Source organism: Pseudopipra pipra, chromosome 1 (assembly GCF_036250125.1).
Source record: "Pseudopipra pipra isolate bDixPip1 chromosome 1, bDixPip1.hap1, whole genome shotgun sequence".
Taxonomy (NCBI): domain Eukaryota; kingdom Metazoa; phylum Chordata; class Aves; order Passeriformes; family Pipridae; genus Pseudopipra; species Pseudopipra pipra.
In genome coordinates this window covers 29,033,475-29,060,433 of record NC_087549.1, presented here as the reverse complement: position 1 = coordinate 29,060,433, position 26,959 = coordinate 29,033,475, and the positions used below count along the sequence as shown (strand labels likewise).

General features: G+C 39.9%; 1 protein-coding gene across 2 annotated transcripts in view; it reads right to left on the bottom strand.

Annotated features, from left to right (window-relative positions):
- Window positions 1-215: 215 nt before the first annotated feature.
- Window positions 216-26,959, bottom strand: part of PAG1 (phosphoprotein membrane anchor with glycosphingolipid microdomains 1) — a 112,487-nt gene continuing 85,743 nt past the window's right edge. For both annotated transcript variants that reach the window (XM_064650033.1, XM_064650041.1), the window contains exons 3-8: window positions 22,804-23,015; window positions 20,203-20,254; window positions 19,620-19,716; window positions 16,096-16,685; window positions 11,545-11,604; window positions 216-9,558 (exon numbers count right to left, since the gene is read on the bottom strand). In XM_064650033.1, coding sequence (XP_064506103.1) covers window positions 9,208-9,558; window positions 11,545-11,604; window positions 16,096-16,685; window positions 19,620-19,716; window positions 20,203-20,254; window positions 22,804-22,928 — 1,275 coding nt within the window. In that variant the 5' untranslated portion in view covers window positions 22,929-23,015 and the 3' untranslated portion in view covers window positions 216-9,207. The remainder of the gene's footprint in view (window positions 9,559-11,544; window positions 11,605-16,095; window positions 16,686-19,619; window positions 19,717-20,202; window positions 20,255-22,803; window positions 23,016-26,959) is intronic.

Sequence of the window (26,959 nt, the reverse complement as noted above, 5' to 3'; positions counted from 1 at the left end):
TGGCTTTGGGAAGAGTAAGGTGCTATATAGTACAACAAGGCTTAATATTTCTTGTCAGATAATGAGATTGACACAAAATGCCCAGAGCAAATAAAATTCTATCAAATAATGCAGATTTTAAGACCTGCAAGAGGAAGTGACTACATGGACTGAATAAAATATTTGTTAAGAAAACAACAAAAAGAGGCACAGGTAAAAACAAACAAACACTAAGCAAAAGACAAAGCTTATTTATTGTGGTTTATTCTGTCTGGCAATTGAATTTATATATAGATTTCAATCCAATTAATTTTGCCAGGATTTTTGAATTCAACTCCTTTCATTGCAATGTAACGTTTCCCATTTGACATAATTTACATGAATTTCCAATAAATTCAAAAGTTATTTGCAAATACATTACCAGAGAAAATGGCAGAGCCTCTCTTAAAAGTACAGTACAGAATCTTACGATTTTTTTTCTACATATAAACAAGTAAATATTAGGATACTAGTGTACATAAATAAAATCTGTATTTTATATTATTGACCTGTGTTCTTAGTTTTAGATAACTGCCTCATATGTTCATGTAGCATTTTTACCCCTGAAATATTTACATAAAACTTGTCTACATTTACAGTAAATAACCATAATTGCCTACTGTGCTTTCAGCAGCCAAAAGCTGAATTGGCTAGAAACATCTGATGAAGATTCTTGGAATAAAGGTATGACGAAATTACATCAACTCCTGTATACCATTACAAAGCATTGAGAGGAATTTAATGGCATTTGTTAATTTACAAAATGCAACTTATTGTTGGATCCGAACTGCTCTAACAGTAGGATAAGCCCTGCAATTACAGTCAAGCTACAATTTATGAAACATACATTCTACAAAACTACAATATTTCAGTGTCTGCAGTGGTGTTGATAAAACTGTGTTGGTTTCAAACAGGTAGCAAGCCAAATAACCCTTCATGTAGCAAACAAGCCTTAGCTAGTGCCATCTTGGAAGTCTGCATGCATTGACTCCAGCTTTATACAGCATAGTCATTTAAGCACTGAACTGCTCTCACTGCCTACAGATCTGAACTTCACAGTATATTTAACTGTATCCACTCTAAGATAGCCAGAGACAGTTCTAATCCTCTCTTTTCACAAGCTCATAGTGGTTTGAGGATGTTTTGCAGTTCTGTGTTGGTGACCAGAGACTCAAATGGTTGTCCAGAAAACACATTTTGTTGCTAGAACATTATGTAAGAGAACATTGCTGGGAAATATTCCAGTAATACATATTTTTTCCATTCTAAAACAATGGATAAAATAAATGAAAGTGTTTGTAATTACAAATACTTATTCACTATGTTCTAAGCAATGTTCCATTTGTAAAGCAATTTTATGCCGAAGCTCCTATAGCACCCAATTTTAAGTGACTCTTACTGAGGCATGATTTAATAATTAGCTATTTGACATAATTATCTGTATACTAGACTATTCTTTGTTTTTCTTATGGAACTCATATCAATTCACTAATATAATAGAAAGAAAATATATTTCACTGAAAACACAAACAAAAATACCTAGCACGAAACCAAACTTCTTCTAAACTCAGCCTTAGGGCCCAATCTTGCACCCTCAGCTCATACAAATTAAATGAAGTAATCCAATTAGGGTTGGTTTTTTGTTTCTTTGGGTTTGTGTTTTTGTTTGTTTGTTTGTTTGTGTTTTTGTTGTTGTTTGTTTGTTTAGTTGGTTGAGGTTTTTTGCTCAAAACCCCCCATCTGTGCAAGTCCAGATCTACATATGGCTCTTAATGTTAGTGCATCTACATTTGTCCATGTTGGGTTTATGATTGAACAAAACCATGTATTTAGAATTTATTTATTAATTTCAATTCTGTTGATATGGAGACTTGATAAAAGATGATCCAACTGCATCATGGTTGGGCAAAGAGGACTTGCCCCTGCTTCTCTGGGTATAGGGAATACTGAGAAGAGTAAACAATTCCATCTGTCTCCTGTGAGATTCTCAGCAACTTGTCCCTTAATTATAATCTCTTCTACTGTAAAAATATTTCTAAACAGGTGGTCTCTGAGATGGGTGAAGTGCAAATGAAAGTTAGCTTTTGTTCCGTTACCTCTCTCTTCCCAGCAGCTGCAGTGGGCTGTACCTGTCTTGCCCTGACAGTGAATGCTCTTTTCTGGGTCTGCAGGCTCTTAGCACACTTTCCTGAGGAGAACCAGCTTACATCTCCTTTCCTAAGTTAAAGAGGTCAGGACTGTGAAGCAAAGGGCCATTCCTAAGTAGTCATTGCCACAGAGACGAAATAGGCCCTGCTGGAAATAATGAAGGTCGTATGTGCAGAAACTCAGGAGCCACCAGTGTGACCCAGATACCATTCAAAGACTTGTCTGCTGGTAGGATGTTCTGACGAGACTTGTTATGTGACCCTTCTCAAACAGTTTCAGATATAAAGACCAAATTTCAGTATCCTCAGACATGTGAGAAAGAAGGTTGTGCTCTTAGGTGTTTTTTTAATAATACGTTTAAACATTGTGACAATTCACATTTTATATACATCTCTGAATGTCAGGTGAGTGCTTGCAACCTACAGAACTTCTTGCCTTGAAAGAAAGTGAAGACCAGGCCTCCACAGATATCCTCCAGACAGGATGCCATTTCCCCAAAACATCTGACTGAAGTCCAGGCTCTTAAATCTCATGGGTGCATTAGAAATGTCCCATTCAGAACTGTTATGTGATGCAGTTTTTGTGCCCTCTGTACAGTTGTCATATTTCACTAATGTATCAGAAGAGATACTCAGATGGTGACAGCTGAATGTAGTGGGGAAGAGCAGTTCCATAAATAAGAGGGTAGTCCAAATCCAACCTATGCTGGAAGTTAAAATATGAGTCTCTTTGCAGACATTGGGAATCCAAAACATCAGCACTGTCATTTTTTAAGTAATATTTGTAAGGTTTAAAACCCCCTGGCCAGTATTACAAGATTAAAAGGACAAGAGTTGATTATGTTGTCTTGCAGTGAACAGGAGGCATTCTGAAATCTCCAATGAAGCATTCTGAAGTCAAGTGATACTTACATACTTTATAAATAATCTGATTGTTGCATTATCATAAGAAATAACACAGTTGCTTTCTAAACTAACAAAAATCTTGTTTTATATTTTCTGTACAAACATATGCTAGTTAAAATTAGCCAATGAATTTGCAGAGAAAAACCCTTGTCAGACTGTGCCATTCTAACAATAAATAAACACCACAAATGAAAGCCAACATTTAGGAATGTGCTTGGCAAGAGAGTACCACATACAGTAACCAGGTAGCTGTGCAATAACAGTGAACATGTTTACCTTTACAGAGACATCTGTATTTCTAGGCACTTTGCTATCATGTTTATAGTCACGTGGCCAGTTTAAAACTGAAGACCTCCAAAAACAAAACCTTGGAGCCTGAAAAAAACAAACTGTAAGATTTGTATTATCTATAAAGTGGGCACAGGCCAATGGGTACGTAATACCAAGATAATACAAGCATTTGCTATGGAAATTGGGGTGCCAGAGTGAGCAGGTCAGACCAAGCATTAAATTGTTCTAATGATTCTGCTTACAACATCTGAGCTGGATCATTTAGAGTTAGCTTAAATATATCTACATTGTGTAGAGACACTTGCTGAACTTTGGATTGTATGTGAAGTAAGTTTTATCAATTAATCAATGGAAACCTTGTATTACAAATAAGCTCTCATTTTTCTGCTGTCCAGAAGAAAAGAACAGTGTCTAGTGTTTGTGATATCCTAATGTACTCCTGGAAAATTACCATATTGGCAATTAATTTCTTTAATACTTTTTGTAAGCCTGGGATTGTTTGGCCCAGGCAAAATGGGTTCTTTCTCCTTAAAGAAAGGGAACCTTGTGTTTTTATCACTATGATGTTCCATTTGTAGCATTTATCTTTACCACAATCCTGAACATATTTTGCTAGCTAGCAAGGGATATATATTTTATATAGATTTTTTTTTTCCCCTGAGGCTGAGATCTGCTCTGGCAATGTCTTCAGCCATGACCATCCCAGAAGAGATGCTACAAATCAGCTTCAGCACCAGGGTATGAAATTATATAAATAGGAATTATGTTCCCTGCTCCCAGGAAGAGACCTGCCCTTGAAAGTCTTCAGCACATCACCACATGAGCATCTGTCAGACTGAGCATCTTTCTGCATTCTTCTGTTTTGCAATAGACTACACACACCAAGTTACTCGTGAAGCACATAACAGCCTTATTCAGGCATGTTTCAAACTAAATAAATAACACTCATCTGAAATAACTGGTTATTTGCCTAACAGCAAAAGTCCCTCATTAGAATGTGGCCCAAATTAAAATGTTTGTTGCAGAAACAGATTTCTTACAGTCAACATTGCAAACAAATGTATATGCACAGTAGAAGACAGAAAAAAGTCCTTGAGCTGGGCTCTGGGATGTTTCCATCCCACAGTACACAGATGAGAGTCATGTCTCTAGCTGCTTCCAAGCCAGGTCACCTGGCCTGAATGGCTGCTTTTAAACACCCGTGGCCCAACCTAGGCAGGCTTGTTACATGTGGTGACCCCACTCTGGTGGTGTGTGGGATGAACAAGAGACAGGGCAGCACTGTCAGCTTTTGTAGTCAGAGTACCACAGTTAACACTAAGTTCTGGGAAGCAGACAATACCAGAGGGAGCACTCTGTGCCACAGCTTTACACACCAGCTTTCAGAAAGCACATGGAAACTATTTATCCAGCATCTTATAAAAGCACCATTGAAAGGTTGAACAGAGAGCACCACATATACAGAATTGTGATCAAAACAGGAGCTGCTCAGGGAGCCATGGAGAAGCACACAGCCCAGAAGGATCCTGGCATGATGGATTCCCTGAAGGCACGATAGATGAACAAGGCAGCTGGTCATCAGCCAGTTGCAACTGTAGAAATGGTCCAACTCTGTGTGACTCATGAACATGAATCCCCACACATACTCATCCCTCACCCCATGAATCCTGCTACATGTAAGCAAGCCTGCCATTTATATTACTAGAAAGACTGAAGCAAGTAATTGTTCACAGTTGACATGGACACCACCTCCCTGAATGCTCAGTATTGAAAAACTCAGGTTCTTCAAAAGAAGATTGATAATTCTTATTGCAAAGCTTAGTCATCATAGCTACATTACTGGGCTTTTTAGAGGATGTTTGTGAGCTACTATTGCTATTGTATGGCCAACTGAGTTCCAGTACATGAAATGTGTCTCTATAAAGATATTTCCAACCTAGACAAGTAAATGTTGGGATTGTCCCTTTGTACTTTTGAGTTAAACACACACAGTATGGAAAAGAGTATGGAAGTACTAGCTACTTTGTAAAAAAGGCACTATAACTGATTTAACTGTGGTAATTAGGTACATGCGTGTGCTACAGGTATCTGCAAAGAATCTGTTCCTCTCTGTGACTGAGAAAGTAATTCTACACTCATGGTAGAAAGGAACGACTGGTTTATGTATGGGGTTAGTACTGGTTTAAGTATGTGGTAAGATCAACTCCCACAGGAGACACAGATTCATGGAAGAGATGTCTGAATTGCATTTCCTATTTCTACCACTTCCCAGAGGAAAATCAAAAAGACCTTTTCACTAGTGTAGTTATACACACATTAAAGCATCTCTTGGCCCTACTGTGGCAATTTGATGTGAGATCTTATTATATAGTTATGCCAAAAAATGGAAACAAAGAAATAGACTGTGAAGCTTCCCCCAAAAAGATCACCAGGTAACAAATACTGCATTTTGGATGTTGACATTTTATTTAGAAATATGGTGAAAGAGGAAAAAAAACAGCAATAAAGGGACTAGCAGAATAGACTCCCTTTTCTTTACAATCAAAATAATCTATTTGGGAATTACTGTTGGAAAAATCTTTCTATCTGATATATTAGTGAAAAGGAAGCATTGGCAACAGCTATAAAGGAACAGATCTTACTTCTGGGAAGAGGGAACTAAAACAGAAGCTTGATTCTTTGTCAAGAGATGTAATTATTCACGTAAGAACCTTGGATTGAGTTACAAAATATTTTTCTTTAGCATTAGACTACATAATGGGGATTTTAGGGGAGTTATGGACTCCCCTGTCCATGCTTGTTCAGGAGGGTAATTATTTTTTGCAGCTCTGAAGTCCAACATGTGTGTGTGTGTCTCAAGGCTGAAGGCAGGTACACATCCCACAAGCAGCAATCCAAAATTTGAGCTGCTTCTCCATGAGGCTGAGGGTCTGGCTGACAATTAAAAGGCTCTCACCAGCCTGAGAGTCATTTAAACAGGAAGCAATGTGCCAGTACCACAGAACTGCAGACACAGTACCAGCTCCCAGTGTGAGGCTGTATGACACAGGTTAAAAATAAAAACCAAAGAAAGAAGAGAGGAGGAGGGATTTTGCTGTGAAAAAGGGAAGTCTGGGGGGGTCTCAAGGTGCAGCTGTCAGAACAGAGGAAAGAAAGGAAGGAAGGAGCTGAGTCTTGTGTCCCTTTGTCCAAACCAACATTCTTGATCCAGCTGTGAAAGACCACAGAGTGACAGGACAGTCCTCCACCACCCTTTGACTTGCTGATCTAGAGTGATGTTTTTGCTTTTCTTTTGCACCTTAAAATTTTACAATCAAGAGATCAGTGTTATTCTTTGCTATCAACTGGCATTATCTCTGTCTTTGAATTGGTCTTGAAATTGAAACTGGAGAACCTGGCAAATCTCATGTTCCTACTGTTTCTCCAAAAGCAGTCATTCATGTAAAGGGATAACTACATCTTATGTATTTGGGAATTTCAGGAGTTGAGGTATGCCTGCCACTAAGCTGCAGGAGTCATATGGAGGACTACATATATAAACCAGTACCCCTGAGCAAACCCATAGTTAAAGACTTCAGAAATTCTCCAGACTTAGCACAGCAGATCTGAAATGTGGTGCATCTTATCTTTGGCCTTAAATTGTGTGATGTAGAAGGAGAGAACATTCGAAGGCGAACTTCATGAATTCACATTCAAGGGAACAGAAACAAACTTTTATAAAGGTAAAAACTCTAGAAAGGAAGACCAAAGTCAGCTTTAAAGAGCACTGCATTGGAGTGGAAGCAAAGGTTTTGCTGCAGCTGTCAAAACATGGCAGCATGGCCAAGAACGAGATGGATGTAGACTGGTCTGAACCACTTCTGCTTCTCCTCCAAGGATGAGAGTCATAGATCAAGTGTGTTGCACTGTTGCACGAGGTCAGGATTCATGAAGTTTGAATCACCCCGTGGGCAGTTTGACTGCGCACTTGTACTGCTCCTCAGAGCTGTACTTAAAGGCAAAGCCCATAAATCAGCACACTTCTTTGATCTCTGTTTGCTCTTTATAGTACCAAGTAATGTTGAGCACTGGCCAGTGATCTGAGAAGGACTCAGTCTGGTGTATCAAAACTCAGTGTCAACTGAGCTGAAACTAAACCTGCTTTGGCTACTATGGAATAAGCCAACCTCAGTTTATGTACTGTTTATTTTGAATTAAAAAAAACCCTGCTCTTCAAGCACATGCCATATATTACATATGTGTATGTTACCAAGCTTGGACTATAATTTATACTTGTGTCCAAATTACAAGTGTATGTTTATATACATGGGAATATGTGCACACATGTACACATGCATATCACACGATGCCAGTTCTCTACTGTTGGACTTGTACCATTGTACTATTTATTGTACCATTCTTGAGTAAAAATACGTACCAATCCAGTACCTACTTATTTCATACAAGCACTGTACTTTGCTTTTCATAGTAACAGAATAACTTGGCATCTTTAAAAAGCCAGTGGCTTTCAAACTAAGAAAGTCTTGGTTGCTCTCGTGCTCCTTTCACCAGAAGAACAAGGAGGACTAGTGGCTCTCCCTGACTAAATCCTACTGTCTCTTCTGCCTCTTTTTTTCCCTTTGGCCGTGTTCTTTTACATAGACTCCATTATTTCGAGCTTAAAAATGGAAAGGCAGATTCCACATCCTTGCTCAAGGAGACAAAAAACCCAACAAAACAACCCTAAATCAATTGTTCATTTACCCACTTCTAAAATAGGAAAAAAATTTTAACGAAAACCAAATAAAGCCCAAACAAAGAATGGGATTCTTCCTGTTACAAAAGCCAGTAAGTTATCTACAAAAACCTTGAAGATGAAAAATATGTTGTAAAAAATAAAAATATTATCCACTAAACACAGTACATAAATTTTCCCATATAATAAACTACACAAACATATTAAAATATTTTAAGTCTTAAAAAAGGGCAAAATTCTTAAAAAATGACTCAACACTATTAAGGTTAGACTAAACATTATGCCAATGCATTCATTTGCATGACTTTTTGCAACATGACAATTCTCTGGGGTGTGCATGGGTAGGTATTTATCTTCATGTAAGGGAAACATGGCAAGAACACTAAGGGTGACAGTTGCCATTTTAAAGTGGTATTTCACAAATAATCAAACAAAACCCCTACAAATACCAGTACACATCTCAAATACTGCAGGTCACATTCTACAACCCTTGACATTAAAAAAAAAGAAAGAAAAAGCCAACAGAATTAATTCAAGTACATTTGGAGTAGGTCCCTTGTGAAGTACTGTTGTTTGCACTTTAGTTGCAATGAATGTGGACAGAGCTCTGCAAAAAACACAGAAGTGAGTGCACCTTCCCCAGCCTTGCAAAGCAAGTCTGGGTTGAGGTACAATGATCCATGGTTTGCTCAACATTGTGGATGCCCAAACTGGAATGAAAAATGATGCTTGAAAAACACTTTGAAGAAAATAATCTCTCAAAATGAGAAGTTAGCTTTGTGTAAAGGCAGTCTTTTTGGTATGTAATCCTATTGGGACACCAAGCATGGCACTCACTTCTTCCTGAATTCTGGTCACCTCAGAGCTAGCAATAAAGAAACCTTTACGTTGTCCTGGTCATCTTTCTGACCTGACGTACCCTTTGCCATGAGCCTCAGTCCACCATCCAGGTTAACCTAGCAGGTATCACACCCTGGCTGAAACATACATTGCCTCTTCTCAGCTTGTGTTCTATACTTAGCTTTGTTCCTCAGAAGGAGAAGCACTTCCCTCTCCGTGTTTCACTTGTTCCTTTGAAAATACCAGCAGAGAAATCTGCTGCCAGAGAAGTTAAAGTCTGGTGAATTCCCTGTGGTGCTGCAAGTCCCCTATGCTCTCATAGTCATTCTCTCCTGAAAGAGCAGTGTGGTTTGTGTTAGGCACAGACACGGTCCTGTCTTCTTCTTGGCTCACTGACTGGATAGCTTCATAGTCCGGCTCCAGCTCCCCGTTTGGTCTGTCCGCTGACTGAGGCACAGTGGTAGAATTTAGGGTGTTTTCAAAGTCTTTGACACTTGCATAGAGGCCACTGCAAATAGACGGGGACCTCTGAGATGCAATTTCTTGAATACAGGTGTAAGGAGAATCCAGTGCCTTGATGGCCTGTCCCGGCTTACTCACTGACGAGTACATGGCGGAGATCTAGGAAAAGGAGACACCTGCTGAGTATCCAAGCATGGCATAAAGCTTGTGCATCAGTCTGTGCACTTGTACCACAAGGATGTTGGTTACTTAAGAAAAGACAGGATCTTCTAATAAAAACATATCCTTTCTTAAAAGGGTATGGGTTTTTCTTAAAAAAAAAAAATTACTTCTTACAAATCCCTTCTTTTCTGGCATGCATTTATAAATTGATTTTTTTTCAAAAAAAGAAGGCTTTATAAAATAAGTTTATAAATGTAAAAATTCTTTGAACATAAATCCCTGGAAGGCAAATCGGACCTGGGCAAGAGGGAATAGCTTTGTGAGCAGGAGCTCTTGCAAATTTTGCTGTGGTCCTGGAGCCAATTTGGACTCAACAGGGAGACAGGCATCAAATGGATGATCAGATTTTGAATTGCTGTAATGTAGGAGAAGGATGCTGTCTGATCCTTGGGGCTTTTACAATTTTTTTTGTTATTATTTTTAATGGTAGTGTCTACTTTTCTGCTTTTACAGACACCCCAATAGGAGGGTAGTTAATTGTTGTGTTTATAGGCAGGACTAAGGAGGCACCAAGTCATGTGAAGACAACATAAAAAATGTCTGCTCTGTTGACTACACTCTGCCTACAAAGAGGAGCTGCACCTCAGTCACTGCATATCAGAACTTTATGCTAGAGAATGAAACCTCTCAGCTATAAACACAAGAGAGGGAGGAGCCAGTGTCTAGCTCTAAAAATCCCCTCTGCTGAGGTGGTACACTTCAAGAAGTGCACAAAAGTGGCGCTTCGTGAAGAGGTGAAGGAGAAGCCTACATCCATATATGTTCTTCTGCTCAGGGCTTATTGGGGCTGGTAACAAGCACAGAGATCAGTCTTGACTCCCTCTGCCAGTCCAAGTGGATACTAACTCTTGCACAGGGCAGATGTCTGATATTCCCTGCACTGCTTCTCTGGTACCCAATATCACAATGCAACACAGCTCTTCTCTTATGTTTGAAGTCTTTCCCAAGCATGCAAGGCCACTCTGAATTTGCATCAGCCCGGTTAAAAGAATAGATTGGCATGAAAATGTCCATTAAGGTTAAGCAACACTGATGCAGATGAACCAGACCACTTCTGTTAATTCTGGGATGGTTTTTCTGGTTTGGTTGGTTGGTTGGTTGGTTGATTTGGTTGGTTTGTTTGGTTGTTTTTTGTCTGGTTGGTTGTTTTTTGTTTGGTTGGGTTATTTTAGAGAGACATTGAATTGCAGATGGCAGTACTTCTTACTTTTTACGGATTTCAGCCAACCAAACAAAAAATGAGTTTTCTGCTCATCTAATAATTCAACCCTTTTCAGTATTAGATTACATGAACCCAGTTCAAGGATCAATTTATTCGTTAGTGTCTGGGAGTGCTTCTCCCAGCAGAAAGCATTAGCTCATTCAGCTCATTGCCAAGTTTGTGTTTACTTTTATGTCTGAGAACATATTTACAAATGGTACCGGTGTATTGGATATGATCACAAACAACCTCATTTCTGTTTAATTTTTCTGTCTTTGTTTAAATCTCCTCAATTTATTTGACCAACCTACATTTTAAAGAACAGTTTATGTTCCAGTGCTTTTATTGTGCTTCCATTTACTTCCGAGAGTCCCAGCCACTTTGCTTGGGGAAGGTGGAGCACATGTTTCAAAAGGCTGCTGGTTATTATTCTTAAGTAGAGCTTGTCATCCAAATGAAGAAATTGCCCTAACGATCAACTAATTGTGGCCTCCTGTTATTTTCCAACACCATTTTTAACCTATTTGCCTTATATAGACACGAAAACACTTCTGACTTTAGGAATGTAGCAATACAAACTGTGCAGAGAATCTTGGGCTTTCATTTTTCCTTGGAACAAATTTCACCTTTCTTAGATTCTGCTTTGTCATGCAGAGCTTATGCTAATTTCTGCCTAAAAAATAGTCTCTAGTTAGTTACTGAATTTCATGCAAGAAACCTACCTCATCTTCTGTAAGAGATGGATCTTCCTCTCGAGACTTGTAAGACACTGAACTAAGCCTCTGTAAAAAAGGAAGAAAGAAAAAAAAAGACTCATTACCCATCAACAGTGTAAAACCTATAATAAAACCCTCCCATTACAATCAATACATTACATTTCATGGTCATTTGCTCTCAAGTTCATTTTACATAGATAATATCTCTAATATCCAGAGTACATCTCTGGAGATAACAGCCCTGAGGTTAGTAATGCTTTTTAATGTATCTGCTCTTGTCCTGACCTGAAAAGGGTAAAAATAATGTAATGATTAAAACAAACTCTGCTCTGCTGTATCCCAGCCTTTACACTTCTAATGAAGCACCTGCAAAGGCTTCTGAACAATTAGAAATTAGCTGTTGTGACACACCAGTTGCCCTTTCATATGATTTTCAGATACGCTTTTAGATGACAAAAGAACAATGCTCAGCTGGCCCCTTCTTGATGCCTGTTATCCTTCATTCTGTGGATCCTGGAAGTGTTGCAGGGAGACACTGTGTCCTCCCCACCCCTGCCCCTGGAATGCAGCCTCTGTGCAGAGGTTCCCAGCAGCCTCAACTTACAGACACTTGAACCTGCTGCAGCCCACGCTGAGCTGGAGCCAGGTCACACAGCAGAGGTACTGAAGGATGGAGGGCTTGGTTTGGTGTCAACTTCAAGCATGTAAAGTGTTCTGTGGAAAACAGGTCATGAAACGTTGGGGAGAAACCATTTTGCTCTCATGAAAAACATCTTAGGACCTTTACAGCAACAAAGACCCTGGCTGCTACACCATGGGTGTGGGGTGCCTCCTCCCTGGGGCAAGAAGTCTTTGCTGGACTCCTGCTCCACACAGACTCAGAGGGAGCCTTCCAGCACTGTAACAGGTCATATTTTGGACTTTCACACAAATTCACCACCTAAAACACTTCATACCTCTCCCAGTACAAACCAATATGGAGGAGTAGAGCTATTTTTAGTACAGTCAATTAAATACCGCTTCCAGGTACACAAAACTTGTTTCCTTTTTTTTTTTACCACGGAGGCTCATTATGATAGATTCTTTCCTACTTTCATTTACTTGGCATTTTTATTTCTGGTAAACACCAAGCTCCAAACTCTTGAGCACTTCTGACAAGGACCATGACCCAAAGTACACTGAAGGCTGCCTGCTGCTCCCCAGGAGCTTCCCTCACATTTAAAAATTCTCCTGCTTCTTTCTCACTGTCTGGAGAACATGCTCTTTAACCTGTGTTTTGTTTACTCATAAAAAAAATAATACAAGTTCAAACGTATTTTGGCCTTGTATTAGATCTGCTTCACTAAAGCAATTCAGTTTAGTCTTTCTTATTTGCAGGACATTTTTTGTGTTGGGGAGTAAGTTACTAATTTCATCCTCACACATTAAAATAAGCATGTGCTCACAAAATTCTTCAGTGATTTTTCTGTCATCAGCGTGTCTATAAGCACCATGTGTCAGGACCCCTTCTACAGTTTCCCACTCAGGTACTGAAAAATACTCCAGGATGTTGGCCATCCTGTATTTGTTTCCCTAGGATCTAGTGTTCTTTCTTCTAAATGTGAAACTTGTGACACATCAATTTTGAAGGATATTGTTATCTTGGAAACTGAAAAAAACCCCACTTGCTCCTAAACATTTTATACCTAGCAATATTATAAACTATGCCTGAAACCTCAAAAGCAGCAAGAAAAACAGCATATGTCCTTATTTGCCTTCCACTTTCTTTTCGTTCCTTGACAGCACTCTATTTTTTACTTTTTGGTTCAGCTGCTGCTCCTGACTCGGGCAGCAGAACTAGGAGAACATTCGCCTCTGGTGCATTTGTAAGGGATACTTTGCCCATGCTCAAGGCATGAAATCAGATGGCAAGGCTGAAATCAGATGGCAGCAGCCAGATGTACACACAGGGAGCATTTCTACCAGTGCTCACTCAGGAAAGCCCTGGGTGAAAAGGGAGATCCATACTTCCTTTTTTTGGTTTTTAATTAAAAGAAAGTACTAAGTCAAAACTGTTCTGCCTTTCCAGTTTTATTAGAAGAACTATGCTCAAGTTTTGCAGGTGATAGAGGTCTATAAGAAGCCTCGTGCTATTAAAGGTGTCCTTCTTCATCAAAGTCTTACAAAAGATTTTGCTGGGTCACAGCCAATAACCAGTTTGGATACTTAATTTTCACCTGTTTATTGCACACCCAGCTCTTAAAAAGATGCTTTATCCATTTCATGCTGCTATATACTAGAACGGTGTCTGGCTTGGTCCACCTAGCTCTCTTCCAAATTTGTGTGCTTCAGGAACTGGCATTGCCTGGGAATCACCCTGGCTGCCCTCTTTTCAAAGGGGAGACTGAAACAGCTTGGACATGGTCTGTTCTCTCTTGGCTGGCAGGTACAAGCCTTGGTTACACAAGCAGCCTGGCCGCCTGTCCCTTCTTTGGGCCCTATTAAAGCAAAGCCTAATTGTTGTGATTGAGTCTTGCATGACTTCCACACAAACTGTCTTCATCAGGGCCAGGGCAGAACGTTGAAGAGTTTGGGATACATATGTCATGTTAGGCAGGGCAGCTAAGTAGCCGCACAGAAGAGGAAGCGAAAAGAAACACCTTTGGTATCTAACTAAAAGAGTTATCAGTACAACATACATTTCCATAAACGTCTTGGCTTGGGTTGCCACGTAGAGAAAAACAGGCATTGCTCTGCATTGTTTGAGGCAGCAAAATAGAGGGGAAAATTATCATGATCACAACAGAAAAACAATCCCACAACCACCTCCCCACACAATGCCAACAATAATGACATTTATATATTCCATCAATTACCATTTCCAACTCTGTTGCAGCTGTAGCTCTCAAGGACAGGACAGGCACACGCTTCGATGCATAATGCATGTACCCAGCAGCAAGCGCGGGAATGATCTGATGCTGCCAAAGCTTTAACTCGGGATGGCTTCAGCTCCGAATAAATTTTAATTAGACAAACACTTTTTTCCCTGGCACTTAGGGGACTGCATGTGTCATCTCTTGATTAATCCTTCAAAACCTGAACCATTTTAATCAATTCCCACTCCTTGCAGTTACTGACACTGCATACATGGTGTGCTGGGGAGCTACAGAGCAGCAAAGGCTTTTTCCTTTGTATCAGTGACTGGGAAACACAATGATTTTCTGCAAGTCTTTTCACACCTGGTAGGAAAAATGTCACTGTTACAGAAATCTGTTTCTCTAAAAGTTTAATTAGAAATTACTTATGGCCTGAATCTGGGAGGGGTGTATGTTGGTGGATTCTTGTTGACAATCATGTCTTATTTTTTTACTTGATGAGCTCATTATTTGTAAGAATGTGCACTGAAGAGTCTAGCTAAACAATTTTTGTATTATGAGTAGTCTTCAGTTTATTCATTTGGACTCTATTGTGCTTTACAGGTTACACGGTTAGTTAGTTATTTAACAAGGTAATTTTTTTGCCTTTTGCCTGGATTACTGAAATACTTCAAATAAGAGAACAACCAGAAACAAGTAAAAATACCTCAGCTCTGCTATGATTTTTCAGGTAAATGTTTACATTAAAAATTGCATCTTAAAGAATTTTTTTGAAATGTTCATCAATACCAAATATTATTTGATGACTCAGACACCAAAAATCTTCTAAAATCACAGTTCTTTTATTCAAAATTAAGAAAATATCTAAACTAGTTCTGAAAAATGCAGACTCAACAGTTTATGAAAAGTCCATGCAATAAACCAAAAGCATTCCTTAAAATAAATTCTGGTTAAAAACTACAGATGGAAAATAAATTGTTGAAAATGTCATCATTCTATTTTTCAAGGACTTCACCATGACTGTTCCTAGGGACAAAAAATAAGCTGCTGAGAAAACTTAACTTTTGGCCATGATTTCAGCAGGTAGAAATTCATTACTGTGTTTATATGTGACATAAAGGATTTGACAAATATAAAAGCCTACTGCTGCAATCTCTCTCTCTTTCTGTCCCTCTCTCCTACAGAGAGAGACAAGAAGAGTTGCTTTGAGCAGGTGCCTAACACTTCCACAGCAATGACAAGGTGGCCCAACAAAGGAGGCACATGGAAAGTCAGGGCATCCACCAAAGATGCCCTTCTCTCCTTTTTGTAAATTGTGGTTTCATTAGAAAAAAAGAAGAGGGGGATTCTTTACAAGATATAGATGCTGACAGAGATACGAGATACCCATTGTAATAGCTTCCACAAGTACGTTAAAGAAGCAGAGGCTGCCTGTGTAATTCCAGGATAATATTTGGGAAAAGCTTTATGTAATGCATAACTGCAACAATCAAAAATATAGGCTGCAACAGAATGAATACATGCCCATAATACAAAGACTATCCTGTATACTTCCATATTTTCCTACTTTAGTCTTGCATCACCTTAAGTGTCATTTCTTTTCTTGGCATTTTTTGTTACTAAAAAATAAAATCCTCTCCCACCCATATGTTCTCTGTCATTATTTGGCTGTTTGATGAGGACAAGTATTTGCAGTATTTACCTTCTCTGGTTTACTTGCCCCTTCTGTCACTTCTTCTTCCACTTGTTTTTCTTGCACATTCTCATTTTCATCAAGAAGTTTCATGGGTACCGGAGGGGGAAGCTCATCCTCTACATCTGGTATGTTGTCAAGAGGACTTTCTGAATTAGCACTTTGGCGACTCTTCTTATTTCGGTCAACAGATGCATATTCTGCTGATTCAATTCTGCACTCAGGAATCTGATTCTGACCTTCAGAAACTGTCAGTGAAGTCTTTGATTTGCTGTTACAGTTCCCTTCCATGCTGACTACTGCTCCAACATCTTTAATTTCCTTCACAGTTTCATACAAGCAGTCTTCAACTATGTTCTCCTGAGAGGAGCTGTCTTTCAAGACTTCATAAGGCCCTTCCATTCCGAGACCTTGGTCATTTTCTGCATTTCTAGCTGAGATGATGGTTTCCATGGTTGTGTTAGGGGGAATACTGGGTAGTTCCCGGCTCTGGTGACATTTTATAGACTTTCCAAGACTATCCTGTTGATCTGGTAGATCAGATGTCTGTACTTCTTCATAAGGCTGGATACAGGCAGTTGTACTGTCTTCGGAAAGAACTAAAGAAAATTACAAAGAAGTATTTCAAACAAATGTATAAGTAAGGGGTCAGTGCGATTTGGTACTCTCTATATCACTTTGTTTTTGTGACACATTGGAAAGGATAAATGATACTACTGCCTGGAAATGTCTAGTGGTCACCATGGTTTTTGTTTATCAAAAAATTTCAGTTACAGAGATTTCTGCACTCTACTGCTAAAATATATTTCTCACAACATCTAAAAAAGTCTGTACACCCCAAAGTCACATTATATGGCAACAGCATTTACTGTAACAACAGGGGACAAGGAGGGTAGGTGCAGGTGTGCATGGATATTCAGATGCCTTGTACTCAGTTTCACTGAATGATTACAAAGTGCTCAGGAGTCTCAGATGGGAAACAGGTGGGAAGCCTCAAACCAAGTGTCTTGAAAAAAAATCCTTGCTGATTAAAAAAAAAAAATCCCTGCTAGATTTAAAAAAAAAAAAATCCTTGCTAGATTTTCCTGTTTCTATTTCCCTATTCTTTGGAATCAAAAGGAAAGTGTTCTTGCTTCCTCCCTACCCATCCATCACCTTGTTTAACATGCTGGCCAAATTCTCACTGGAATTGCACTTCGCTCAGCCCTGCCACAGCCAGACTCCCTGCATGCTACACCAGAAGCTCCTCACTGGAAGGCTATGCCATAATTCTCTTAGTCTCGCAGCACATAATGTAGATTGACAACCTACTAACAAGCTGGCCATATGCACAAAATAGAAGACTAGACTTCAGAACGTAGTGTTAGGCAGAACATGTTGCTTTAAGCCCCAGAAGCGGGCCATGTGTCACTATCACTAGAGGGTATTAGGGACTGAAATCTGTGGGGCTTCTCATCTTACACTGCACATGTATGACATTTACATGCATTCAGGGATGTATACATGGGCATATACAAGCATGTTTCAGGTAGTGTATGGTATGTAACTTCACCTTACACTGTTTCTTTAAAAAAACACTTCTGAATAGCTTTATTTTTCTTCTGAATAGCTTTACTGTTAGGTTCCTACAGTACTCTCTCAGCAAAATCAACCCATTCTTCCATGTCCTTCCATGTGTTTGACATGATGACATAAAGTGTTGCCAAACCAATCAATGCCCTTGATTTGGCGGTTGCCATGGATGTTGCTTTTTCTTACGCTTAGGGCATGCAGACATGGTCAGCACCTGCAAGGAGCCAAACCCTGACTGCAAAACTCAGGATGGAACTGGAGGTATAAGATGGTAATCACTGTCTGAATGGGAGATGGGAGAAGGAAGACATCCTCCTTTATTTACTTAGCTCCTGCAGAAAACATGGGGAGGAACAGGAGACAGGCAAGTTGTCCTACTCACTGCCTGGGATGCCTGTAGACTTTCTGGAGGACATCCTGGAGAAGCTGGAGCATGTTTTGCTTCTCTGGCCCTTGCTTCAGGGATTTCTGTGCTGTGCAGAGCACCGCCACAGAACCCAGACAGCACACCCCCCCAATTCATCCTGGAGGGGATAATCGGAAGTAATAAGAGCTCATGTTTCTGTGCTTCTGTGGTTATGGGTAGTAGCACAAAAATGGTTGGTGTAGCCAAGGGGTTGGCATAGATAAGACAATGCTGGCAGGCTGGGTAAAGGAAAAAAACACATCACTTGATGGTTCTGCTTCTATAGCCCTGCCCCTACTCAAAAAGCTAGCAGAAACAGTAATAAAAAGAACTATTAACAAAAAGAGTGCATAAAATATAACTGAGAAACTAAAGCGCATTGGTTCCTATTATTCAGAAGGGATGTTACACAGAGTGTAAGCTGAGTAATATGAGACAGTCTGAAAACTGTCTGCTGGTTGACAGCAGCTCTGACAGCTGCACATGTGGTGACTCATGGTAGAGAGAAATCCTTCCCTTCTGCAGGGCTTTGATCTGTGCACCAAGTGCCTCTGGGAACCACACACCTACATACACAACAAGCCAATGGAGAGAAGCAGCAATTAGCTGCAAAAACAAAGTTAAAAACGTCTTTGGATACTTATGTCTGAGGGATAAAGACTGAATAGCTTAGCCTCTGGTTACAGAAGGAGATGAGGAGGTGAGCTGTAAGTTGGAGTGCAGCCCCTGGTGTTGGTGCCTAGTGTGAAGACAACAGTTGGCTCCCAGTGGCTCTGAGCTAGAGTGAGTTTATTTTTAGGTGCAGCTAAGTAAAATATTTTCCAGTGATACTTCAGGGTGAATCATTTTGAGTGTTCAGCAAAGCAAAGACTGAGGAAAAAAAAGGAAGCCTATTTATGTTGCGTGTTTTCTAAAATACAAAAATATAAGTGACAGCCTCTCACAGTCCAGGACTATGATCCCAAGCTGTAGTCCCTGGAGCACGTGAAGTATTTCCACAGTCTCCTGGAGCATTTCTGAAGCCCTAAGGTACAACTACATCTTCTGGTTTTATCTCAGTTCCATAGTTTGCCAAGATTACGGAATGTCAAATTCTTTGCCTGATGGTCTGGTCACTCTGCAGCTATGGCTTGGTGGCCAAGGCCTGGTGGCCCAGGGCAGGACCTTAGCACCTTTCCAGTGCTGGCTGGCGTGGAGGACTGGGACCTGGGGTGGAGGGCTGTCCCAGAGCACACCCAGCAGTGGACACTGCAGCCCAAAACATCATCATCTCCATGGGATGACCATCTCCATGGGATGATCATCTCCACTGACTTACCAGCAAGGCAAATGAGTTCACAGCACTTTTTAACTTGGTCGTAAGTTCTGTGTGATCTGGTGTAGACCTTCAGAGGTGAGCAGAGTATTCAGACAAATGGCACAACTGTGTGCTTGGAAAGCACAAAGGCTAGAAGCCTAAGACTGGAGGGATCACCAGTGTGCAGCTAAGGTGGGAGCTGTGAGCACTGGGATGGTGCAGCTCACCCATCCCACCACAGGGGCTGCCGCTACTCACCCTCACCGTTGCTGAGTGCCCCGTTCTGTTCGCTGTTTGGGGGGGGCTCTGTAGCCGAACTTGTGATGGAATGGCTGAAAACCTCCTTGTCGGAAGGCTGCAACACAAATATTGACCATTGGATCAGAATAAATGTTCGCATGAATAGATATCCAACAAACTTCATTCTGATCTCTGGAGCTCTGACTCATAGGTATTACTGGCAGGAGAGTCAAACCATGCCAACTATACTCAAAGATTTATGTGCCTGTGTTTACAGATCTTAAAGCAAATAAAAGCAAGTATGTCCAGAGTGATCTCCCCTGAGGAGGGAGCAGCTGACAAAGGGTACACTGCACTTTCACTGCAAACAGAGTGATAGAAAGGTGGGAGATCTGAAGTACAACAGTGGAGGAAAGAGCATTGAGAAAGCGCAGATTATCAGGACCTACGTAAGTTCTCTTCCTGTTCTGCAACTTTTAAAGATTCCCTTGCTCAACCTCTTAGAAATTCCTGAGCTATTTTCTAATCTGTGGTATTTTGCAAGGAGCTTGGTACAAACCAACCACAAGACAGACACAGGCTGCCAGAAACAAATACTTACCACATTCATCAGATTTTCATGATCTCCATTCTGATGTCTGGCCTTCTTTTCCCTTAGTGAAAAAGGCATATGAACTGTTACTATAAATTATGCTAATATACGAATGCCAATCATTAATAGACCTTACACAGCTGCAGGAAACAGAACTGCAATTCACAGTAATACTGAAAATGGAATAATGGAAAATTATTACAGGGATTGGTATGACGTCTATGTAAGGACACCATCAAGGCAGGATGGTGGTAAACAAAACTGAAGAGGTACAACAAACACACACAAAGCTTTTTCTCATTCAGCCTAAGATCAAAGTGAGGAGTGACTGTTGATAATTACAAGATAATGTAAATAATTACCAGAGCATGTAGAGATGGGACAAGGGGCAATGGCTTTAAACTGAAAAAAGTAGGTTTAGATTAGATATTAGGAAAAAATTCTTTATTGGGAGGGTGGTGAGGCACTGGAACAAGAGGCCCAGAGAAGCTGGGCCCATCCCTAGAAGTGTTCAAGGCTAGATTGGATGGAGCTCTGAACAACCTGGTCTAGTGAAAGATGACCCTGCCCATGGCAGGGGGGTTGGAACTAGATGATCTTTAAGGTCCTTCCCACCCCAGGCCATTCTATGATTCTGTGATAATAAAAATATTATTATATTCAATTTAATCATATCTGAAATGCTCAGATACACATGTTTTGCTGATAGACTACCTGGGGAGTTCCTTAAACTGTGCCATTAAAAGGTGTTTATGTTATGAAGAATTAGAAAAGGCCAAAAAAATCCAGCCTACTCCCATTCAGAATGCTAGTTAAAATTAATAATAAGCATGAACAGTTCAAAAAGGCCTACAAATTTCATAGCAGCAGAACTATACATTTTTAAAGGAATCCTGCATCACGGGGTACTTCACAGGGCTCAAAGTATGGATCATGTTTCCAGTTTTTACAATTTTGGAAATACAGCTCTTATTCAGAAATACTCTTATAATAAGCTTAAAGTAACATTAGTACTTCCCCTAGATGAAAAGGTAAGTAAAAAGGTGAGAAAATACTGACAATATGAAACGTATGCTTCTTCTAAAGTCTGCAGTCTTCTTCTAAAGTACTTCCCACATTAGCAACTGTTAAAATTCTACCTAATTGGGAAATAAGAAAACAGCAAGTAAGGCTGCACCAATGCAGAGCAGCGGAAGTTAAATGCTTAATTTCCTCTCTGTAAGTATTTCTGAGTCTGATATTTTAAAACAGATTTTATTCAGTTTTCCATATTCTCATCCATTTTTGAAGAGTAAGCCAGGAAGAAATTTTGTATAATTGCATTTATGTGCAAACAACCTCCCCTACAGAATGACCTGAAACAAAAGATAGTGTCCAGACTAGCAACACAAGAATTTATAAAAGAACATCACCAGAATGTTTCTGGCAGTGTATATCTCTAATTGCAAACACATACTCAGTGGTTTGACTCATCTTGCCAGAGATTTTTCAAGGATTGGTGTGTTACAAGACAAAACAGAGAGTCATTTAGGTTGGAAAAGGCCTTTAAGATTAAGCATAGTAGCTAAATACAAAGTTTCTGGGCTAAAGAGTTTTTAAAGTAGGTTTTGACTTTTAAATAAATTAAAAAGATATATTTCTACTCTTTTTTAACTCAGATATTTCTGGAAACTGTGGTAATAGGAAGATACTGAAATATCACCGAATGGCTTAGAAGAGCATTTCTTCTGAGTGGCCGCACAGCTGCCTCAATGCTCTCAATGCTGAAGGGTGAAAGCATATGCTCCTATAGGCATAAGCATCCAAACCACAGATTTTGCTGCTGTACTGAATCATGGATAGGGTTTTTTTTCCCCCATAGGCTTGGCTGATTGAGCTATGCTTGTAAAAGCATACAGCAGTATGGACCACAGCAGTCTCACTTCTCGTAGGGAAGGGTCTGGCTGGTCTGGCCTGATGGAAGGGCATCATGAATGGAGTGCAGGCTGCCCAGCTCCCCTGTGCAGTCAGCAGGGCACAGCTTACATGTCATGAAGGGGCCTTGAAATGTGAATAAACAAAGTCAGTAGAAGTGCCTGTGTTGGTGAAATCGAACTCTCTTATGGAGAAGAAAATAAGGATGAGGTATAAGACATTAATTAGTCTCACCATTTGATTCTTCCTCAGTTTTGCTTGAGTGGCAGGATCAATTCCCTAGACTTCAGGAATAGCCAAAGCAAAGCTGAAATACATAAAATTCGCTTTCCTTTCCTTTTTATCTATACTTCTTTGGTCCTGTTCAGCCCACCTAATGTTCTCATTTTCAGATTATTGGTGTGATCTGCTAACAGTCAGTGTCCACCTGTGCTCCAGGCTTCATCTTAGGGGAAACCACCAAGCAAGCAAAACAGTGTACTTCTTTCACAGCAAAAGAAAAAAAAAAAAAAAATTTTAGAAAGAACAGAACTGTACCAATTCAGTTTTGCTCTGAAAACAGATTTTTTGTACTTTTTTTATTTCTGTACCTAAGTCCTCAGTATTTCCTGCTAACTAATTATTAGTGAAGCTATGTCAATCTCTGCACTAAGTGACATAAGAACCATTACTGCGTGCTAAGCTCCCGAGCCTTACCTGTTGCAGCTGGAGCAAAGGAAGATGAGGAAGGTGAGGAACAAAAGTGTTGTCATGGCTGCCAAACTCCCCCACAGGATGATGTGGATCTGTCCACTGCCTAAGAAACCACCCTCTGGCCCCATGGTACTAGCAGGAGCTAGTGTCACTTGGGGATGAAGAGGTTACTCCTTGGAGAAGGCTGGCATCTGTGCTGCATGCACCTTCTGTTTCTGCAGGAAGAAAAACACCATTAGAGCTTAATAGAAATTTTGAAGATAACGAACCTGACAGCTACAAGTCTGGCGGGAGAGATTTTCGAATCCAGATCTTACAAAAACCAGTTTCAGGTACAAGCCAGCCAGCCAAAGAGATTTTCAGCTACATTTCTGATGTCAATATAGAACAAATTTGCTAAATATTAACGCAGGATGCTACCTATCTACAATCTCAATGTGAATAAAAGGTACAGTATCTCTGTACTTGTATTTTCAGGAGAAAGTTTATAAACTCTCTTTGAGGGAAAAAAATCTACTTTGTGGTGGTATTTGCTAATTTAATTGGAAAGTGAGCTTTCAAAACCAACTACAACTTCTGCAAATTTAAAAAGCCAAAAAGAGAGCTGCAGCAGGCAGCTCCTTCCCTCTCAATGTCTCCTGCCTGCACGTGATTCGAGGCTTAAAGTGTAATGGCAAATAATCTGCATAAGTCTTTGAAAGGAATACTACAAAAACCTTTCTTGCAGCAGGTAAGTCGTATTTTCTTAATATTATGTCTGGAGAGTAACAATATGGAACTTTCTTTTTTTGCTTCTCCCCACCTGAGTCTAAGAAAACAACAGAGAAAAGTAGACAGGGTGGTTTTTAACAACTTGAATAAACACAGCTTTTGCTACAGCAGAACAGCCCCTGGAGAAACATTCCAGGTAAACACAATTTAGGTGATATAAGTTTTGGTATACAATATATTCTAGAATTCTTTACATATTTTTAATGTAATACATTGTTGACATGGCAAAATTAAAAAGAGGTCTTTCATTCCGCACTGCTGAAGTTATCAGTTTCTCCATAATTTAGGAAGAGTTATGCAAAGTCCATTTACAGGCTTTCAGCCAGACTTTAAGACTTACTTTAATGCACATACTTTCAAAGATATATTTTTATATATGAAATATGTATGTACCTATTTTTTTTCTCTGCAGCAGAAGCATAGTTTGTAACAGCAAATTCAGTTAGGTATACCTGCATCAAAAAACATATCGCCATTTCGTTATTAAAATCTCACCAGAAAAACTGATTTCCAGAAAAAGACCATTCTGATCAAAGGAAATCTGTTGAATCAGAGAACATACTTAACAACTAAGCTATGTGACTGGGTAGTTATTACTAGTGACATTTCTGTTCCTGCATAAAATGGGCTCATTGGTTTCGACCATGCAGGATCAGACTTCTGGACTCCTTCCAAGAAGCAGCAACTCTTACCAATTAATCCACAGTGGATAAAGCTTTTTAATTTTTTTTCTTTTAGATAATAATGGCATGGATATACCTTGAAATGGGAAGCAACAAACAAAAGATGGCAAAAAACATTACAAAGCACACTGTGCTGGCTGCCTTTAACTCCAAACCTTTTTTAAGGGCTTTGAACAGAAAGTATTTTTCTTTTCAACTTTTATTTTTTGTGAATTTTCAAAGACATTTTTGTTGTCTTTTCTTCCTTAGTCTTCCCAAGCAATAAAAACAAATTCAAATGAAAAAAGAAACTGTTTTCCCCCGCAAAATACTGGGCAAATAAAAATATAAGAAAAAGAACAGGGATTGAAAAATTATTTTCTTAAAACAGAAACACATATTTATTTCGTTTTAAAGCAGACACAGAGCTGCCTTGAAAGATATTTAAATAATTCTACTAAGTTCATAATTTTGTACCTACTCTGAAGAACAATACTATACTCCTCTCAGAAGACTAAGCAGTGTAACATAAGCTACTATGGTGGGAAAAATTATTCTTTTATTCTAAATATATATTCTTAAGGCTCCTGGCCTTTAAATAAAGATAATATTTGAGCTAAGGAGAGCTAAGGCTACATGGGGAGCAGCCCCATGGAAAAGCTGCATCTTTGAAGACTTCAGTACAGAGTTAGTAAGTGTTGGGATGAGCAGGAGCAGATGGAGTTCAGACTGAACTTCAAAAGGACTGAGATCAGAGAGAGACAGTCAAGGGAGTTCTACGTATGTCAGGAGTGAAGTGTGAGATTGATGCTAGACATGAGGCATCCCACCAGGCAGAAGCCAAAATAGCAAAGGGAACGACCAAGAGAGAAAATGTAGTTAATTGACAGGAAAAGAGCAAGAATTGCTTTGACTGTAAGTTGAGAGAAAGGGGTCAGAAAAGGACAGAAAAGTACAGTGGCACTTGAACCAGGGGAGGCAACCACTGGAGACACCAGTTATCTGTGTAGAATAGAGTAATAACTAGGAATGGACTGACGACAGATGAAGCCCTCCATAAAGGAAGCTGAGCAGGCAAGATGTGACCAGTGACTCCTCTCTTAGCTCCTTGAAAGGTAAGAGTTTGGTGTAACTGCTAGAGGACCTAGAAGCTGTGCAGCATACAGGACAACCAGAAGTCAATATAAAAGAAAAAACCCTGGCCTTCCCCAGTACCTAAAGGGGACCTACAGGAAAGCCAGACAGTCTTTTTATACAAGGGCATGTTGTGTCAGGGCATGAGGCAATGGCTTCAAACTGAAAGAGGATATTAGGAAGAATTTTTTTACAGAGAGGGCAGTTGAGCCACTGTAAGAGCTTGCCCAGAGAACTTGTGAATGCCCCATCCTCAAAAGTGTTCAAAGCCCAGCTGGATGGGACTTTGAGCAACTTGGTCTAGTGGAAGGTGTCCCTGCCCACAGCAGGGGGTTGGAACTAGACAATCTTTAAGATAATTTCCAACCCAGGCCATTCTATGATTCTATGAGTCTGCATTCACCCTCTGTGAACCCTTCGCATGTAGTGACATCAGAGGGCTTACTCCTTCTCTTTAATGCCTCCCAAAAGATGAGGCTGAAATAGTATTCACTCAGGCTGGTGCCCTTAACACAGAAGTAATTGAATCGGGACCAGTACCCTTCAGCTGCCCCAGCCAAGCCTGGGTAGGCACCTGCCAGAGACACATTGAAAACACAATGGTCTGGACTCCTTCTTGTTCTGCTAGGTGAATGCCTGGACTGTAAAATATTAATGTCTGCCTAATATCTTGGATTTTGGAGCTGCTACAGAGGCTAGCTTTAAAGAGAAACTTACTTGCAATGATAAAGATGGAACAACAAGCAGCTAATTTCCAAAAGCTCTCAGACAGCTGAAATTATTAACTCCTGCTTTTACAATAAAAAGTGATATTGTGCTGCCCCCTGGTGAATCTCTCCGTTCAGGAGCTGGGATCTGTGGCTCTTGGGAGGGTGCTTTAGAGCTGGATGCTAGAGAGCTGTTGCTACAGACGGAGTTCACAAGGGGCCCTTTATCTGTCGGGCTGGAAAAGGTCCTACCTCCACCACCGCAAGGCTGTCAGACTCAAATAGTTCAACCTTGCAGAAGGACATTGCTGAGACAGAATAACGGTCAATGGAACTGGTTTTGGTTTGTGGTTGTTTTTTTGTTTTTTTTTTTTTAATGATTTTCCTATGTAATGATCTGTAAGACGAAGATTTCTTCCACAGATATCTCCGTACACCCTTTCCGCAGATACTTCTATACAAGCTCCTGGAGATGCTGAACTCTAAATAAGGGTAACAGAAATGGGCCTGGAACATCTGAGTAAGAAATCTGGTTATTTCATCCATGGCAAACTGAAAACAGTCTGTGTTCATGTTTCAAAGTCACTATCACTTCAGAAAACTAATCCTTCCACTATACTGGATAAAATTTCTCCTTCTTGTGGGAAATTCTTTCTGCTTTTTAGACATCAATATTTGCAATTATTGGAACCCATATGACAAATAACACCTGTAGCCATTTCCTCAAAATTGCACTTAAATGATCAATTATGTTTGCAGTTTCAGAACAACAGATATTTCATTGCATGACCCACACTTTTATGGTGAATAATGTGTTATTTTTGCTTGCAACTGTTGCAGGAATAAAGCAGAGCTGAGGCAGTTCAGCCTGAGTTGATGATGAGG